This window comes from Athene noctua, chromosome 1 (assembly GCF_965140245.1).
Source record: "Athene noctua chromosome 1, bAthNoc1.hap1.1, whole genome shotgun sequence".
NCBI classification, from domain to species: Eukaryota; Metazoa; Chordata; class Aves; order Strigiformes; family Strigidae; genus Athene; species Athene noctua.
The window spans coordinates 142,827,767-142,847,616 of record NC_134037.1 but is presented as its reverse complement, the minus strand read 5'-3'; the positions used below and the strand labels follow the sequence as shown (position 1 = coordinate 142,847,616).

Here is a 19,850-nt window from a genome sequence, read left to right as displayed (position 1 = left end):
TCCATGGCCTCCTCCACAGGGCTGTGCCAAAACTACTTATATCAAGCTTGTAACCTGCCTGCAGTTATGTTTCCAACCTACCCTTGAGGCAAGGTCAAATATATTCCAAAGCTTTTTTAAGTGATGTGAACAAGGATAAAAATTAAGCTCTTGCGTATGAACCTAGCCAAAAGCAGAACGCAGTTCTGGGCTGCCTGGTTAGAGGCAGCATTCTAGTGTGACATTCCCAAACAACACAGGGCCTTGCAAAATTTTTAGACGTACAGACACTTGAACAGGTAAATACTGTAGAGAGAAATCCAAGGAGCTATTATTACTACTTCAATTGCCAGACCACGGTAGATGAAGAGATCTTGTTCCCAACAGATGCTGCTTAATTAACCACTGTATTATCATACTGTAAAGCAATTCATTCATGCTCATTGAAGAAGTTCTGTCAAATACATAAAAAGTGAAATGCATTTGAAGTCAGAACTCACTTGTTATTAGCACAAGTCTAATTTTGCAAAAGTGACTGTTCCACATCTAATTATATAAATACAAAAATCAATACCAAAACAGGCATGTACTAGAAAAGAACAGCTGCTCAATCCTGCATATTGTAATGTGATTATTGGTGAAGCCTTCAAAAGGCATAGATCTAATCCAGGGTCACCTGGCTAAAACAGCCATATTAGACCTGAAAACCTGCCAGTCAGTGGAACTACCACAGTAGCAAGAAAGTAAATGAGCTTCACATTGTGAACTCTGCATAACAAGGATCCTTTTATCTTGCAAAATGACTGGTATGTCATTCCTTCATTTTGTGATGCTTCTGTACTGTATATATACATCAGTATTTCTGCCACAATCTAAAAATAGTTATCTCCCTACGACATTCTCACTTCTCTACTACTTCTGTGTCACAGGTTGTCTGAATATAAAACAGTCAAATGTGTCATGAGTTTCTCCCTCCAAGAGCCTCAGCAATGGATCTGGGTATGGAATCAGTTTTCCTGTCCTCTAACCCTTTTTTATCATGTCAGGACATTTTTGCTCCAAACTTGTGATAGATTTTTAACATCTCAATATAAAAAAAATCCAGATGTTTAATTCAGGCATCTTAAAGTAGCTTATGTTGTAATTTATAGAGCCTAAAATTGCAGTGAAATACAAACTGGCATAAAACTACGTTTTGAAAAATGTCAAAATGTAACCTTTTGATCACCTGCCATTTCTTCTCCATTTTCTCATGGGAAAACTTGACAAATTCACTTACCCCACAAATATTCATGTTTTTAATAAATCTGCTCGCTACGAGGAATAAATTTCACATACAAACTTTAACCAGTTCTACTCAGCATGAAGGTCAAGAGTACCGCCTGAAATCTAACCCAGGTGAGAACCAAATAATTCCAGTGATAGAGAAATGTTTTCTTTAACTTCACACTTTTCACATATAACAATAAAGCAAGAATGTATAAATTCCTGAGGTTGGTGTAGCACTGTTGTTGCATAAGAATGTACTGCACATGGTAATTTACCTTTGCTGGATTTTGGTTGCTCAGATGAGCCGCTTCCAACCTTCCTCTTTTTCCTCGGAACAGCTGAATTTTTCCTGTCAAAGGTAATGGGACTGTATTGAGGAAGGCTGTTGAATTTCTTTTCAAATTCTTCTTCCAACTTTGCTAAGCTAAAGGGGAAACAAAACCAATCAAATTAAATGTAACTCTGTTTCCAGAGAAAAAAATTAAATTGTTTAGGAGCATATGTGTGTGTATACACATACCTACCTACACAGAGAGGGGGAAAGAGGTAAGGGCACACACACTGTAAACATCAAACTAGTATATATTAATCCATCTTTGGGATGAGAATGTACACTCCAGCTTCTGCATTTGTAACTCAGTACAAATTTATTACATTAGCTGCATATATTAAAATTAGAAAAAAAAAATCAATGTCATAGTGGTGACAGTTAGCTCTGTTTGCTGCACAGATTTGTACAGGAGATTTATCTGGTCTGTGAGGGGAATGAAAAATGACGATAAATAAACAAACTAAGAAGATAACTTCACATAAAAGTCCTTGCACCAGAATGAAAACAGCAACAATTCAAACCAGAAGAAAAACGTCAAGCTATTCAATCTTTCTAAAACCTGATGCTTTGGGGTGGGAATTAGCTTTGTATTTGTTCTGGGGGATTTTATTTTCTCCTCCCATATTTTATTTGTTGAGAGATGAAAAATACAACCAGTTGATGCTTTCATGAAACACAATATCCCTCATACTTCAGCCCAACCTGAATGACTGTAACTAGATTACCTACAACTCAAGAAATCCACAAACATGGTTCTGTTGTTCCTAACAGCCAGATGAAAACAAACTACTCAAATAGGATGGTATCGCATGGCATATCCTGACTGTAATGACTATGCTGGCTTCCATAAGCACTCTGTTCTGGCAAATTTTTGCAGTCAGGCAGGAACATAGAAAGAAATGATATTTTAATAAAATGCAGTGTGCACAGCTAGGCAGATTATAAATAGTACTGTCAATGACAAGGGAATGATGACATTTTCTACTTGTCCTTAATTCTGTTTGCTACAGAAAACCTGAACTCAGCAAAAGTTGCCATGACTGTTGGAGGGATGGCCCTTACACACTGTACACTTGGAAGCATCACAAGAAACATGGCATTTCTCCCTGCTCTCTTGAAGCATCACTTCAAACAAATTGCATTCTGAAAGCTTTGGTTCGCAGAACAGTACTTCATTTTATCTCTATAATCACTACTTCTTTCTGTAAGCAATCTCCCATCTTAAAACACAGCCTTGACTCTTGGCAGACTGCATGCATGGTGGGGCTTGTTTGTTTTGCTTCCGCGTGTGTGTGTGCACATGCTTCGTTTTGAAATCACAGAGCTATCTGACATTGGAGGTGCTCAGTACTGCTACCTTTCTCTTCCACGCAGATGTCCCTGACAACCATAAAGCAAGCTGATTTTCTGCTCTGACAGCTGTCATACAATTCCATCCTCTGCCCCAGCTCCTCTCCCACTGCCTGTTGCTACCTGTCCCAAGGGCATATGAGGGGCTGCAGCTCTAATTAGGAAGGCCCAACCCTGAAAGCAGATGAGCTGCCATCCTGGCTAGTAATTTACAGCTTGTGTGACACAGAGGCAGTGGAGAGTGCTGCTATCACTATGTCAGTGATTAATTATTTAAAAAAAAATAAAAAAAAGATCATTCACATTGTCATGAATTTTCAGAGCATCTCACAAGCCTGGTTAGACACACATAGCTGAGCTGAGGTCTTCATGCTGTACAGCTTAGGAGATAGACGCAGGCAGAGCACTAGCTTGGCTAAGGAGTGGGCTGCACATGGGCAAAGCACACCTGCCAGGGACCATCGGGGAAGTGTGTGCAACTGCTGCTGGAGAAGGTAAGAGGACACAGGGAGAAAGACATAATGCCCAAGGGGTGAGGACCCTCCCCCCTACACACTCAAAATGAGGCTGAAAGGTGATGCTGAAGGGAGCAGGAAAGAGCTAAGAGGAGCAGGTAGAGGTAAGAGCAGCTCTTCAAGTAGCCAGAAGATCAAGTAGTGCAATGAACAGGGATAACAGATACCTTCTCTAGCACTTACGCTCCACAAATTACCAATTCCAGTAAGTAATATTCATTAATGATGTGACTGAATCAAGAAGCAAGATTGGCAAATATGTAATTTCCACATCCAGCCGGCTAACAATGGTAGTATTTGTTTAATGAATTAATTATTAACACAATTTTCCTAGCTACTTTGAATAAATAATTTGTAACTACTTTTTAAATTTTGGTTAGGAGATGCATGTACTTTTCACACCATTAGGTGTGAAGAGTTTTCAATCTTTCAATTCAAATTTTAAAAAAAAATTACAAAACTTAAGATACAATGCACTCAAAATACTGAAAGTATTACATTAATTTCTCTTCACTATTCCAAGCAAACAAGACTTAGAGATTTTAATCAGTTTAATATTTTTGCTGTAAAGTGAGCTGCAGCTAAATTTCACATAAACTAGGTTATAAAAAAAGGCCTGCACAAAAAAAATGTATTACAATTTTAAGCATGATGTGTGGAAAATCTACTCCTCTCTAATTAATTTTCACCCTCTGAATTCAGATAATTGGAAGTCTTTAAGACTTTATAAATAAGTATGAATGGCTAAGCAGATTTAACCACTATGCCTGCAGTTAAATAAATCTGACAAAAATTGTTATTCATATACTAGAGAAGTAATTCTGGTAGCCTTGCTAAATTTTAATGCATTTGGAAACATTAATTATTCTTCTGATGTATTTAATTTCTTCATGGTGTACATGTACAGTTTAAATATCTTGTCTCTACAATGGAAAAATGATGTATTTATTATAATTATTTGCCAATATTAGAACATTGTTTACTCTTCCTCTGTAAGGAATCTCTACAAGCAGGCAGAGGCATCTTTCTTTATATTCTAATTCTGTTTATGATGACTGAACACCTACACAGAACTTCAAATACTGCTTGCAAAGCGCTCTGGAAATAAAAGCAAACGTCTTCACCACCTCTTGAGTGGGTAAATATTGCATGTGGTTTTAGAAGTGAGCAAAAAATGTTACCTAAATCTGTTTACAGTAGTGTAAACCAGGAAAGATCTCAAAGGAATTACTTTGGTATATAGACAACAGGTACCTGCAGGATCACTCAGCCAGCCCAGTGAGGTTTGTAATTTTCAGGAATTCTCTCTAATTGTGATTATTTGGGTGTTGGATGCAGTTCACTCAGCTGCAGTGAGGAGGACTCACTTAAATTACCAGGCTGACCTAACTCAAACTCTGAACAGTGTTAAGCTGTAACTTACCCGAAAACAAACTCTTCCTTTGGCTTAGGCTTTTTCAGTTTTTTGTTCCCACTTGTCCCACTTTGGGAAAAAGCCCAGTTTTCTTCATTCCAGCATCCTTCATGGTCTGAGGAGTTGCCTTTTCCTGTGCTTCTTTTTCCTGGGATGAAGGCAGAAAATTGTTTCTTACCTTTAGAAAAATGTGCCAAAACAAAGTGGGCTCAGAAGGAACTTGTGTACCCATTCAGCATTGCAACTTACAATGCTTGACCTTCTAGAAGGTGTTACAAAACGTTTATTTATTTATTTTAAACTGGATATTGATGATACTGGCAACTACTCCCTTTCCACTTCCCCCTCTGTTTTTTTATACTACCTCTAAAGTCAGGGTCTCTCAAGGTATAAAGGAAGAGAAAAAGATGAGCAGGTTTACAGTAATAAACTACCGTAAATTACAAGCATCTTTTCTTTTCTGACTGTTCTAATCACACATATAAATCTACTAATTGGAAAAATCCATTTCAAGACATCTCACTGAAAGCTTCCAGGAATTACCTCTAATTTATCCTTCTACAATGTAAAGGGTTCTCGCCCACCACCTACAGCAAAACTAACAACCACAGCAAAAGCACAACAGATCTGTCTCTTGTAGGACTGAGAACTACGCTCACAACCACAAGAGTTGTTTATACAGAAACAAGCTAATTGTTCAGGGTTACACACAACACAAGTTCTGCACACATCTATCATCAGGCTGATAAATTAACCAACAAAGCCTTTGGTCAGAAATCTTAATCTTGGATCACGAAAGGCAAAAAGGGAGAGGTTAAGAGTTTGTGGGGCAAGTAGGAACACAGGCTCCAGAAGAACTGCCCTGGACCATGGACTCCATCCCCTCCACCTGTCCCCAGCATCTCAGGTGACCAGACACAGCATTCCCACCACACACTGTTCAAACTCCAGCTTAAACACAGACTTTTGCTTTTCCTCTCACTCCAGGCAGGCTTTTGTGGTTCATGCTGTAAATGAAACACTCAGAGCCACCCACCTCTGTCCACGTTAGCACGCAGAGATGTGAGCATGCCCTCTGACACCAGAGTTTTATAAAGAGCACCTTTGCAAGATCTCTCAGATTTCCTGGAGCCACAGGTTTCTATCTTTTTAACACAGTCACTGTCCTCAGTTTTGACCTGTCCTGGTAAGTTCTGGGGTACCACCTCCTCTGTTGGGGTCAGTGGTTCCACTTTAATGTTATCAGAAGCCTCACATGGTACTTCCTTGCTGGCTGCAATACTAAGGAAATCAGGAGGCTTTGATTCTTTGGTGGTCTCCGTGGGTTTCTCCTTTGATGTTTTCTTCTCTTTCGATTTCACTTTTTTCTTTGGTGATTTTGTATCCAACACGCTTCCCTTCGCATTTGAGACAGGGCGGGTTTTTTTGCGGGGAGGTTCCGCGAGTCTCTCAGCACCCCAGTCCCCTTTTGCAACGGCTTCAATTGTATACATTACGCTTTCAATGTCCGACTCTGAAGACTGTCTCTTTTTACAAGGTTTCTTGGGGGTGGATTTTTCATTTGTGTGCCGGTCTAACTTATTTTTTTTCTTTTTCTTCTTTATTTTTTCTGGCTTTAGCCCAAGGATATTCATGTCAGCCATTGAAAGCTCTGGAGAACAGCACATGTGATCCTTTGTGTTATCATTTCTCTCAAAAGGACTGTTCTCCATTGCAAGACTAGTAAAATCTCTGCATTTTGCAGTTTGTGATTCCTCAGCTTTTGTCTCGTTCCGGTTTTGCATTTTCTCTGTCTCTGATTGTTCTAGTTTTCCTTTACAGGAGTCTTTCGCTGGTGTTTGCTCCAGGTCTACTTCCATTTCCTCTAGAACTTTGTCTCTCGCATCTGCTGGTGCTTCCACTTTTGTTTTCCCAGGTTCTTTCATTTTTACTCCTTCCGAAGCAAGGCACATCTAAAACAAGTTTAAGAACAGTCCCATGAAACAAACATCAATTGTTAACGTTACTTACCTACATTAACAGGAGCGTTACAGAGGCAATCTCTCTGGCATCTTAGCTCAGGGAAGCAAACTATGCTAAAGGACAGTGCTGAAAAACACTCCGAAGCCCTACTGAAACTGATGTGACATGATGATAGCTAAGTGCTAGAATAAGGCTACTGGGTTCTACCGCTCTAACAGAAAAAGACTCCAGCTGATCTCCGTAGTATTTCCACAATCATTTGAGTGCCTTTTATATAACCTGGAAACTCATTGCTAGACTGATTTTCAGAATACCCTAAATGCAACAGAACAATACAGTATCTCTCACTATTGTCACAGACAGGTTACTTGAAATCTCACATCCATAACCCCTTCAACTCCCAAATGTCCCTATATACAGTTCTTTCCTCCATTTTCCAAATGGCCCTGAAGGAGGGGGAAAAAAATAAGTTAATTGAATCTCAGTAACTGAGATTATTTTCTTTTACTCGAATGTGCAAAGTAATTTGGAAGGTACTAAAAAAGCCTTCCAAATCTTTCTTCTTGTCACAGACTTATTTTGCAAAGAACTGCAAAGCAGCAGTGGTTGCCATGGTTATTTCCTCCTGGAGATAACATTAATGGAAACCAAAACCCTCATACTGTCTGAGGAACAGCAATATTCAAAAAAAGAGCTGTAAAAAGGTCCTCAAACTGCCGTGTTCCTGCAGCAGACTCGGGAGATCCTCTCGTTTTTGGATCACCTGTAAGCTACTCTGACTGCTACAGAAGGTAGTCCTTCACAGCACCAAGCAGCTGCCCTTGGGAAGACATGCTTTCTTCTTCTTACTCTCCCTTTCAAAGACCCCAAGCTGAATTCCCAGTGCTATTTTAAAAACAAATGTCAACCAGACAGCCACCTGGAGCAAAACCAGATGGAAGAGGCTTGCTCTGAACAAACATCAGGAGTTTCCCTATCCTGCAGCTCAGCCCATAGGCCATGTGGTCAGTATGGATGTACCCTCCAGATCACTGGGTTCTCCACAGGTCAATTTTAGATTTCTGAAATTGGCAAGGCATTTTTTCCTTGTTCACTAAAAATATCTCTTACACCAATATATGTATGAGCATAACACCAATGACTGAATATGTTGTAGTAAGTTTCCGAAATTCCTGCTGCATAGGGCAGAAACTCCTGATCTGGTTCAGGTCAAGCTAAGTTCAGCATTAGAAACACTGGAGCTTAGGCAGCACTGTGTCTATTAGCAAGCAGTTACATTATGAAGAGGAGAATCCCACAACTATGCTGAAGTGGATTCTTGGTACCAAGGTACTTCTGTGACTTTTTTACTACACTGCAATGTAATTTTTCAAGAGCTAAAGATCAATCTTTAAAATGCAACTCATTTGACAGCAATAGTATTTTGTCAGTTCAACACTCTCCCCCCCCAGTTCTTTTTTCTTTTTACTTTTGCTGCTTCTGAACTAGCCAATAGTACAGAGGGCTACAGATATGGCTACAAAAAAGCAACTTCTGTTCTGTGAGCTCTAAATAAACTTGCAATTCATAGTCTAAGATTAGGAAAACTCAAAAAAAAAAAGGCTTAGAAACAAAAGAAATACAACATTTCACTAAGAGGCCTTTGGTTTTAACTGTTCCCAGGAGGATCTGTTGAGAGCATCACAGAAGAATTTCTACAGAAGTTACTGATCTGTTTATTCTCCATTTCAAAAAACCAGTAGGCATGAAAAGCAAAAATAAATGAAAGCAACTAATGACATTTTAACATGGATTTGTAATGGCAATGCCCTAATCTGAGTAACAGGCTAACCCAGCCCTCTCTTCTCAACTCTTTGCACCCTCCCAGCCAAACCAAACACTCAAAATATCAAACCCTAAAGAAGGAATTGAAACATTTTCAATGGCGACTGGAAAGTCCCTTTGCTACCAGGGACTGGGACTTCGCAGCTGCAGCACAGACTCTTGGAAACCTCCAAGCTGATGGCTAGTTGGGGGAAATCTTGACTTGCAGCACCCAAGCCACCATACTTTATGCTTCTATAAGCAACAAAGTAATTTTAACTGTAGCACTGTTCCACCTTTCAGACTTCGGCAAACAACATCACTAATTTCTCTGCCCCACCACACCTGTGGTAATTAGTCACCAGTGTTTTAATATTACCTCTGCCAGCTGAAATAATGCTGATGTTCCACACTGTTTTGTTAAATCAGAAGGACCTGAATGGGATGTACTTGAAGAAATCTAAGGACAGAGGGGGAGAAAAAACAACAACATTCTTTTATCAGTACAGTTGTTTTATGTTTACCACACATCTTTTGAACAGACTGTTTCCTCCCTCTTCCCAAAATTAATTCATAAGATTATAATTTCAAAAAGTAGTGCAGACCTGTGTGTGCTGTTATAAATAAAACCCTGCTCCACTGTTGCTCCGGTGGATAATACCACTGGACACTAAAAAGTATCTACAGATTTGGGCATACTCTTGTCAGGACTCCCTTTGAAGAGTAGGATGAATGGAAGCACATGCTCCCTCGCACATGAACAGACTCCAGCAGCTAAGCACCAATCTACACCAGCATGCAATCCTGCTGGTGGTGTTCTTGAAGGCTTAGTTGGACATGTGATTGCAAAATCGTTTCACTGTCATAGCTTAAGAAGGTTACTCCTGTCAGGCTGTGTATGACACTGCCTCTGGGTGTCCTACAGGACTCTCAGAGATGCTATGAATGTGAAGTAGAAGCTGCCCTCAAGCCTTTGGTAACCCTTACTACTCCTCAGAGTATGGGGGTCTGTCTGACAAGCAGGTAGATTATTATTCTCCAGAATTTTTTCCTGTATCAGGCAATGATCCTCTTCAATACTCCAGAGTGTTTTGGATCAGTTTTGAGCTAGGTGCAAAGTAATTACCTTTTCCTAAATAAATCAAAAACGTCAGTCTCAGCACTGGCCATTAGTATAAAGAAGAAAATGAGGACATATCTCATAACCTCTGATAAGGCTTGCACGTTTCTTATACTTCCTTCCTTAGAAAGAGGTGGAGTTCTAGGGACTGGGGAACTAAAGTGTTTACAACCTTTTAGCTCCCCCTATCCCCCCAAACTCAGTTTCTGTTGCTCTCCACCAACAAGGGTCCACAAAGTTGATTTTGCCGAAATCAACCCATCACTGCCATAAAGGAAATAAAGAAAAAAGGTTAACAATGCTATTGCTATGTCTCCTGGAAGATGCAGCTCTTCACAGCATCTCCCAAGCTCTGATGTTGCTTACAGCCAAGTGCTGTCAGTGCTGTTAGCACTCTGTGGCAGAAGTGGCCTCCTTGCCTTGTGGAAGTGAGGCACAGCCCCACTACAGCCTCCCTGCACTCCCATGTCCCCACACTGAAGGCTAAAGACCAACCATGCATTTAGGACAGCAAGAGACTCAGCAGAGCTGATCAGCAACAGCCTCCCAGGCTTCCAACCGCAGTGCGGCTGCTCCAAATGTTTTCAAAAACTTAGAAATTCTCAGAATATTTTAGAAAATAATTTAACCCACTTCTGCATTTTATTTTATCACCATCTGTGAAATATCAAAAAGGAAGGCACGGGGCAAGGGGGGGGAGGGAAGAAGATAACATTGGTTGATGCACATAGCAGAGACGAAGGAGGAGCAGTGCAGTGTGGTGTGCTGAAGCAGACAGGCTCCCACACACCAGAGCACTGCCATGCCAGCAGCATGGAGACAGCTGCCCAGTCCCCTCCAGCGTACAGCATCTGTGGTTTGGAGTTACAACAGTGTGGCACAGATGTCTACCAAATGAACTTGCAAACCTAAGACACCCTTGAGGTCATAACAAACACTTTATTTGAGATGCTCCAAACCAGGTCCTGAACTGCTACCTGAAAACTTAAGCAGAATCTCTCATATTTTATTCATCCAATTACAATCCAACACTACAGAGATCTCCAAAACTGGGAAAAAAAAAAAAAAAATCAATAGCACTAATGTCAAGACAAGGACGATGAGCTTAGCACATCTGCCATGCTTTTCTCAGTTTGAAGCAGAGCCTTTAACATTCATTTTGTATACTAAATCAGGCTTGCAAGAATCCATTTGAGCAGTCACTGAGAGGCAGATCACAGAAACCTGTCCAAGATGCAAATGGCACGCTGCCAGACTTAGCTTCACTTCTTCCGCCAACTGCAGTACAATCTCTGTGCTCATGTGGACAAGCACCTGTCCTTCACCCAAATTAGGGCTTCACAAGCGTCACAGTCACATCACGATTTTTAATGCTGACTTCTAAAAGTCAGGCTGCACTCAGCAAGAGCCTTACTCCGGAACGGCACTATTCAGAGCCTGCTGCTGTCCTGTAAGAGGACACCTCAAAAACTTCTGGTGTCCCTGAATAAAAGTTACCAGCCTTTCTGCTGTCCCAGGGCTGCAACAGTCAAATACCCTTATGGTCACTAATCACCATTAGGTGTAATCACCCTTGCACAGGCACTGCTGACCACATAGCACACACCCACAAACTCTTACTACTGCCAGGAACTGTCTGTAGGGTAAGGCAGGCTCTCACTCACTCATATAAGTTCCTATAAAGTCCAACAGTAGCATTCCTATTCATGGGTCAAGGCATGAAATACTTTTATTTCAGTGCTTTCAATCCCTGTCTTTTTTTCCCCCAAAAGGGATTAACCTCACCAGCAAGAATATATGGCTGGATGCCACTAGATGGGATCCAGAGAACAATTTTCCTCACTGAAATAGGATGTGATTTTGAAAGAAGAAAAAATACTAACCAACCAAACAGAAAAACAAAAAAACCAACCCACCAAGCAAAAAAAGTGTACAAGTTAAGGTGTTAGCATCCTCCCTTATTTACCTGGAATGCAGCATGTATCTTTCAGTCACCAAGAAGAATAGTATTTGCACACCAATCCTCAAAGTTTTTGGAGTGGTTAATCCATATCAAAGAGCAGATCCTCTACAAGGTCATATTTAAGACTCACAGAGAATTCTAGGACTTCTGGGAAACCTGATCTAGTATTCTTGATTACTGCTGACAGTTGCCGATTTCAGAACATAATACACTGCTTCAACTTCCAAATCTTCATACAGATTCCTGATTATGTTGAAGTCTACTTTTCTCTTCTTATTTTTCTTATTCTTCATCTCCGATTCAGCAATGCACTTTGCAGTCCTTATAAGCAAAGCTTTACTCTGTGAATCCTGGTATCCAGCTCCTCACTGGATACATATGAAGAACACCCTTGCCTCCTGAGCGCTGTTTTTATTATAAGGCTGATTATTCTAAAAAGTGTAACTTCTTCTGTGCAGTCTCCAAGGAACTATGCACATTAATAATTGTATAAAGAAAAGCTAGGTCCCTGGGACCACTACCAGTGCCTAAGTCTCTTGCTATTCCACTTTTTCCTGACTTATGTTTCTGGAAATATGAAACCTTACACAGTTCATACTTTTTTGGGGAAAAGATACACACATCTTCCTATTGTCACACTAATGGGTATAACTTTACCTCTGCCAACTGAAAGAGTGCCGACTTCCCACAGTACTTTATTGGCTCAGGACTTGACAACTGGGAAGTATTTGATGAGATCTAGGTTTTAAATGAACAGAGGAGAAAATATTTCAGTGCCACACAGGAAATAGAAAGGAAAGGAGAAAAAGAATGGAAAAAATGAATTAGTTAAAACAATTCCTTTTAGATCTTTCTGACAGAAGGCCCTACTTGAGATAGGCTGTCCCATCCAAGAACACTTAACAGGCATTTAGAAGTCAGCGGGGTCCAAGCAAATACAGAACTTTTTCCTTAGATTAGGCTCATCGATTCTCTTTGACATTTATATTGCCCACAGCTAATACTCTATCAAGTCATCTGCTTTATCTGACTAAGTGAACAAGACATATCTGTTGCTTAAAAACATGAATTGTGGTGGTCGAGGTTAAATAAAATTATTCTGGAAAACCTGGGCAGTATTTCCCATTTGGTTAGATATAGAAGAGGACCATTTGCCCTTACAGGCACTGATTGTTTCACTTTCTTTAGTTAGAAAAAAGAAGTAAGACCTTACATCTGAAGATCAAATCTAACCTTCTACAAAGACGTTGGTGTGCCGGCACCAGTGCTTTGTAAATAACTGTCACTGCACTTCAGGGAATTGCTTTTACAGCCATATTTTTTCTGACCTGTTTCCAAGAGCAGCACTATGAGTTAACCAACACAAGAATTAATCATTAGTTCTCATGTATGACCTTTTTTGGCATAGCGTTACAAAGTACTTGACCTGGAAGTCACCAAAAGCCCTAACATTAGGGGCAAGACCACCAATGTTTCTGTGGCACCTGTCTCATCACAAAAATCATGCTATGGCCATGATCTTTCAGATGCAAAAACTAGCATCTCAGACCTTCTCTTTGTATTTCATGTCATTCTTCTGAACTAGTTTATTTGAAGAGTTTACTCTTCAATTGTCAAGAAGAAGCGTTACACACACCTCGTCCTGCTCCCCCACCAAACTCCAGGACATTAATTTTACTGAAAGCTATTTAAAATACAGTGAATAATACTTGAGTGTGCATTAATAACAATTTTTAATATTAGACTAAAATAATTCAAAATCCTAGTTTTGGTTTGAGACAGTTCAGTGAACCTGCTCAGGACCCCACCGGAGCAAGTGATCTTGTATACTGCACTTTGCAGGAAGATGGCCTCAACTTTTTTGTATTTCCACCATAATAAATTCTCAGCTCTTATTGCTTTTTTCAGTGCAGTATGAATGGCAGAAAGGGGACAGACCCCCTTCCCAGTGAAGCATAACCTGAGAACATGCAGGCATATATCTTGCCTCCTGATGTACAACGTGAGGGAAAGGTCAAGAATTTCATTTTGACAAGAGGATGGGTGCTCCTAACAAAATGCAAGTGAGATTCTTGTAATACAAATAGAGAGGAAGTCAACATTTCACTTAAGTAAAAAAAAAATAATTGTCTTCTTAGTCAAGAAAACAAACTGCGAGAGACATAAATATAGAACTCGTTCTGCCAAAGTTGCTGGCCAAACTTCAGAAGTAAGAGGATGGCTAATCAATCAATCAGCTCTCACTGAGATTACAGATCTCATTCCTGTCTTAACACCAGCTTCCAATTTTAATTAGAATAATCAGAACCTGCAGTACTACAAGCACAAACTGCTACTTCTTATCTAGAGGTTTAACTTGGGGATCATTAGGATCAAGTTGTTATCTTTTATTACAATGCAGATCAGCATTTTAGCTACTATACCGCATTCTAGTTTGCATAAGAAGTATGTACCACGGTACCACTTTTTAATTTCCCTCCTAGAATAGGCATTTCACTTCAATGTAGATATTTAATAATTTTAGTATATAGGCAAACAGCAAATGCATTTGTCTATTTTCTGTAATGGCTTTACCTGGGAAGATTACAGTTTTACCTAAGGGAAAGCTGGAAGAGAAGATACTGGCTAGCTCTCACACTCCCAATTTCAAGGCATTTTGACCAAAAGTTTTGGATTCAAACCTTCTGTTCAGCACAGAAATAGAGAGGGTTGCCTGCAGGCCTGCTCAAAGTGACTATGTCAGAATGCAGTAGGGACAAAATCATCCTCAGGCATGTATTTTTCTTAAATGATAGTAACCTGCTCGACTAGCAAAGAAAATTCCACCTTGCTGCAAGTGATTGTTTTTTTGATTAAAACACCTAGAGAAAAACTTCAGAAAAGCAGCTGAAAGTGAAGAGTTTAGGGATTTTGGCTTCATTTTGTTTTTAAAATGGTTAAGCTAGCAATTTCATTGCTTCTACTCTCTGGAAGCACTTTCTTTGTTTAATAATGTATGAGAGTTTAGCTAAGTAAATCTAAAAGGTACTCTTGTTTCTTCTCAACAAAGCAGCCATCACCATCTGTTTGCATTTGCCAAACACACAATCAGTAAGACCAAGAGAGCAAGGGGTCCCATCTGCTCTGCTTCCCTCACATGGCAAGGAGAATGACAGCAATCAGTCCATGTGAGCAGACAGACTGCAAACAGCCATCACGCTAAGGAACACAGCCCACTGCTCAGAAATCACTGGCCTACATAATGGCTTTCCATAAAGGTACCAACGAGAAAGACAAAAGTAGGTCCAAGTATTTGCAACATCAGAACAAAATGAGAAAGCCAAGAGTGTAACTTGGCAACACTCTGAATTTCAGAAAACTCTTAGGAGGATGTCACAGCATCTTTGAAGACCTTCAAGGTACTTGCTGGCACATCCACAGGACCCAACAAAGTCTTACTCCTGGGATTTACATCATCTGTTGTGGCAAGTCACTGGGCAGGGCTCATTAGCCATATCCTCAACAGCTTTAACTCAGGCCTACAGCCAGCACTTGGGACAGACAACCAGATGAAAGGCTAACTGAGGCTGTAAAGACGAAAGAAATCCCATGCTACATCTACAGCTCTATATTGAGCTGTTTCTGAATGACAGGGGACTTGTACTCCTGGGGTAAAGGTGTCCATTTGAAATGACAAATCTACTCAATGGGATTGCTGTCTTCACAAAGAGGCACTCTTACTCACCCTGCTGCAAAGGCGGTGAAGAGAAAGGGAACATATGAAGAACACCCAGCCAGAACCAAAACTGAGCTGGGACAGCTGCCAAAAGTCTCCAGGCACATCCGACCACAGCATACTGCACATTTCTTCACAGGTCTGCTTGGCTACTGGCTAAATAACTATTTTCTCTCCTACTTTTTCTTTTGTAGTACTGTACATTACTGACAGCAGTCTACTGCAAATTGTGTACCATAATTTAGCTTACTAAATGCAGTAACGCGCTCATATAGACAGGACCCAGTAAGAAGTGGCACAGTAAGGAACAGGATTTTTGCCAGACCTGACAAAGACACCCTGTGCAAATGAAAGCACTTATACTTGAAAGAGCACAAGCAGCTTTAATAGCAGGGGGAAGCCAGCTTATTAAAGAGGCTCTGCAGCATGCTCAATACTTTCCCCTGGAATAACCTAAATGAAATCAAGCTGCACTCTTAAAAAAACCCCCACCATTTGTCTATTGCTATAGATAAAACATGATATTAGTTAACCATGTTGAACAAGGGTTGGTTTCTTTTTTGGGGGGTGGGGTGAGGGATGTGTTTGTTTTGTTTTTTGCTTTTCCAGGTTCCTGTGCCTTATTTTCAGACACTGAAAAAATAACCAAAAAAGTTCAACCCCTACACACTGCATGAACATTTTAATATTTTTACAAGAAAAAGTGATTAACCCTGACTTTGAAACTGTTCTCACCAGTTTCTAACTTTTTAAGCACCTCTTCTACCTAACATTTGATGATTCATACATGCACTCCAATGTGGGAAATGATCTGGCTCAGCGTACTGGTATGCAACTCAATGCACCGTCACATCCATATGACAATTTTCAGGTTTGTCATTCTGTTGTTTGTTCAGTTAAGAGAGGAAATTATTTTAGGTTCTGTGAAATTTTCAAAGTATGGCTACGTCAGGCCCTACATGGCAATTTAAAAATGCTGTAATAAAGGCAATTCATACTCTGTTTAACTCTGCAAATATATAAAACTGCTGTTTGATTAAAATGTAAGAGGGCTAATATTTTTGAAATTAAGTTAGCAGATTCACTTGTGCAGTATTTTGCAATAAAATTCACAGGAAATGTTCTCCAGCTTATATCTTTTACTTGGTTTAAAAGGCTCCATCCTGCTCAATTCTACTAATTTTCTCAAAAGAACTTCCCAAACTAACGTAACTTTAGAAAAAGGTGGCACATACAAAAACATTTTCATGATTAGAGATATTAATTCTATTGTATCTTTTATAGAGGTGTTTGTAGTCAGGTATTTTATGGCACCTGAATCAGTAAATTGTGTTTTCTTAATTGGGCCTCCTAAGAAATATATCAAGGCCCATCCCAGCCAAGCTAAAAACACACAGTACACAGTTAGCAGAAAACATTTAACAGAAAGAAGCATTCTGCATGTAATCAGACCTCCGTAAGCACGCAGAATAACAAACAGGGGTATCTTTTCATCCCATTGTGCTCCTCCACAAAAGCACCAGCTCCAATCCCAGTCTTTTCAGACACACCCTGAATTTACTTTAGCATAACTGATTCTGCAAGCAGTACCAGACTCCCCCAAATGGGCAAGAAGAGTGTCTGTGGAAAGTCAATTCATGAGGCACATTAAACACATGGGAGAAGAAATTCTTAAAAGCAATCTTTAAGAACTCCGTATCTTCAATATATGGAGGAAGGAGGATAGCTTACATACTTATGGGTAATTTATAGGCTTTATAAGTCACCACCTAACGATGCTGTTACATATCTTTGTAGCTGTTGTGATAAGCTTCCTTTGACCTGCAAGGTTATTTTCAAAGGATTCCTGCCTCTAGGGCAGTTGCCACTTCACACTGCTGCAGCCTTTTCCCATAGGCAGTGCACAGTGTCATTTCAGAATGTCTTTTCTTTGTTGTTCTCCTAGATGTAAATTAAAAGGCCATTTGAAAAATATGTCTGCAGTAGTCCTTTGATATGAAAGGCCAGGTAATGTTGACAAGCCCAGTATCTTTTGTGTATGCTACAGCTGGTAGAACTGGCCAACATCTTGTCCAGTCACTGGTTATTCCTCCCACAATTTCCTTAACACAATGCTGCCATGAAGATAAACATCAACTGATGGGAATCCCTTATAAAACAGGATGCTTAGCCATTCAGTGAGAACTCTTATTGGTTCCTTGCTCCCCCCCCCAACCTCCCCCACCATATTTCAGCCATTATACCTCAGCAAACTGAAACAATGCAGACTCCTCAGTTTGTCTTACAGCTCCTGTGACTCCGGGCTGTGATGTGCTTGAAGAGATCTGTCAGGGAAACAAATATGCTTGTATTACCCAGCTCCTCAGTTTCAGTATCAGACTTCAATGTGCTAAATTTCTGATCAATCATACAGAAAGACTCCTGGTACCTAAGAGCATGCAAACGAGTCCCAGCACACCCATACAAATAACAGTATCTGTTTTCCAGGAGACAAATAGATGGGTGATCTGTGAAATGCTGATCTTGAATTGTTTTTCACAAGGAAAATCTTTCCTAGGATTAACAGAACAGGCTAAGACTCTTTTGAAGGGTTTTTATTTGCCCGTTGATATGTCAAAACAGGGTTAGCAACAAAAACTTAACACTAAGGCTACAGAATAGCATTGCTGAGAGCACAAATTGCTACTTCGCACAGAAGGTAAGTGTGGACAGGGGTAAAATGCGTGCAGGTACTCTGAGATACCAGATCTATCCCAGACACTAAGGTAACTTAGTGTCAATTATTTTTGTGTCAAATGACACCTCTGATTAACGTTAGACCTTGGTACAAGTACCAATTATTTTGCCACTGACACACATACCTACCATGCACTGGTTAGGTGCAGCTTCACTACAGGGTGTTTAACATCCTTGAAAAGTAAGACTAGCTAATATGCATTTCTAATTACTCATCATCAGTGAGCTACTTTTAAACTGCATGTTTTAGCAGTGCAGATGAGCTTGTTTCCGGGCACCCACTGAAGTTGTTCTTCCATGGGTAAGGAAAAGTCAACGGTCACAAGCCCTTAGTAAGAGCATATCTTGCAGCACACAACACAATTCCAGTCTACTACCACATGGCTCTGTCACTTTCCTGCTTGGGCACTATAAAATGAACTGAAACAATTAAGTGAGCTGGTATTTGTCTTTAAAAGACTTCGCAGTGAAATTCAAGCAACAGACCATTCCTCAGGAGGAACTATACAAAGTATGACATTGCTCAGCAGCAATGACAGTAGAAGTATACAAAACACAAGTACAGAAAAACTTCTGACAGCAGAAGTATACAAAAGCATCTTAGAAATACTGGAAGACAGATGTTGAACCACAACCACAGATGCATCATAAGTGACATTGCAAATAATGGATTTTAGGAACTTTCTAAGTATTGCTTTCCATTGCTGGCACAATTTTCTCCTAACAATAAAAGCCAGCCGGCTGTTGAAGAGTCTAATTACATGTTACCTACTTCAGTCTGGCCATTACCTTTAATCAGAAATAAAGTATCAGTGCTCTAATTTATTTCTAATACATTTTGAAAGCCTCAGATCTTAAGTTGGAACTCAAGGTCTTCTGGGCTGATGTTAAAAGAACAAAAAACAATACAAAACAAAAACCCTAGTGTTTTCTGTGTGCTAGGATTGCAATATATCCGCTCCCTAAGTGATCATGTTTAGGGAGGAGTATGAAGGTGCACACAGCAATGAGTATTAAAGACACATGAGTCAGATTCACAGTTGGTATGAAAACAGGTAGTAAAAAGAACCCCCTGCTATAACAAAATTTCTTTCCATATGCATGTACTCAAACACCACCCAGTGCTCTGTACAATCAATACTTACACAGCTAAATATTTATGTGTCACTTGATTATGACCATTTCAAAAGTTGTAAGGATACCAACAAGCAAGCGATGCTTACAAAGGACCAGCAACCTCATGCTTGTGTTATTTATGTCAATGAAATCCACTAAAATTTGGATGAAATAGTATACACATTAAATAAGCAGATCAACCACCACAACTGCACTTCTGGCAATAACTGTAAATATGTTGACAAAAATATTGTACATAGAAAAACTGAAACATAGTTGCGTAGAGCTATTTGGTGGTTATAGAATGTAAGAAAATTTTGAAAATTCCAGTTATTTTTGATGTAGTCAACGACTAAAGCAGCCACAACAAACAAAGGAAATAATGTAACATCCAAATACACGTTCAAATTCTAGTTAGTAAGACTCTAGTTTAAAACTAAATGCAGGAATAACACATTTCTAAATTACTGCTTAAACCACAGCTCCATTATTGCACTTATGCCTTACACCATGTTCCTAAACACACCTGCACTTCAAGCCTGACCTATCTATCTTATAAATGATCCAGTACCATAAA

At 39.8% G+C, this 19,850-nt stretch overlaps 1 protein-coding gene across 4 annotated transcripts in view; it reads right to left on the bottom strand.

Annotated features, from left to right (window-relative positions):
• BBX (BBX high mobility group box domain containing) overlaps positions 1 to 19,850 on the bottom strand; it is a 148,048-nt gene that overhangs the window by 23,619 nt on the left and 104,579 nt on the right. For 2 of the 4 annotated variants that reach the window (XM_074898707.1, XM_074898726.1), the window contains exons 10-14: positions 17,665 to 17,745; positions 9,003 to 9,083; positions 5,895 to 6,810; positions 4,868 to 5,006; positions 1,524 to 1,597 (exon numbers count right to left, since the gene is read on the bottom strand). In XM_074898707.1, the coding sequence (XP_074754808.1) occupies positions 1,524 to 1,597; positions 4,868 to 5,006; positions 5,895 to 6,810; positions 9,003 to 9,083; positions 17,665 to 17,745 (1,291 nt within the window). Of the gene's footprint in view, positions 1 to 1,523; positions 1,673 to 4,867; positions 5,007 to 5,894; positions 6,811 to 9,002; positions 9,084 to 12,363; positions 12,445 to 17,664; positions 17,746 to 19,850 lie in introns of all 4 variants that reach the window. The other 2 variants (XM_074898697.1, XM_074898717.1) reach the window with 2 other exon arrangements.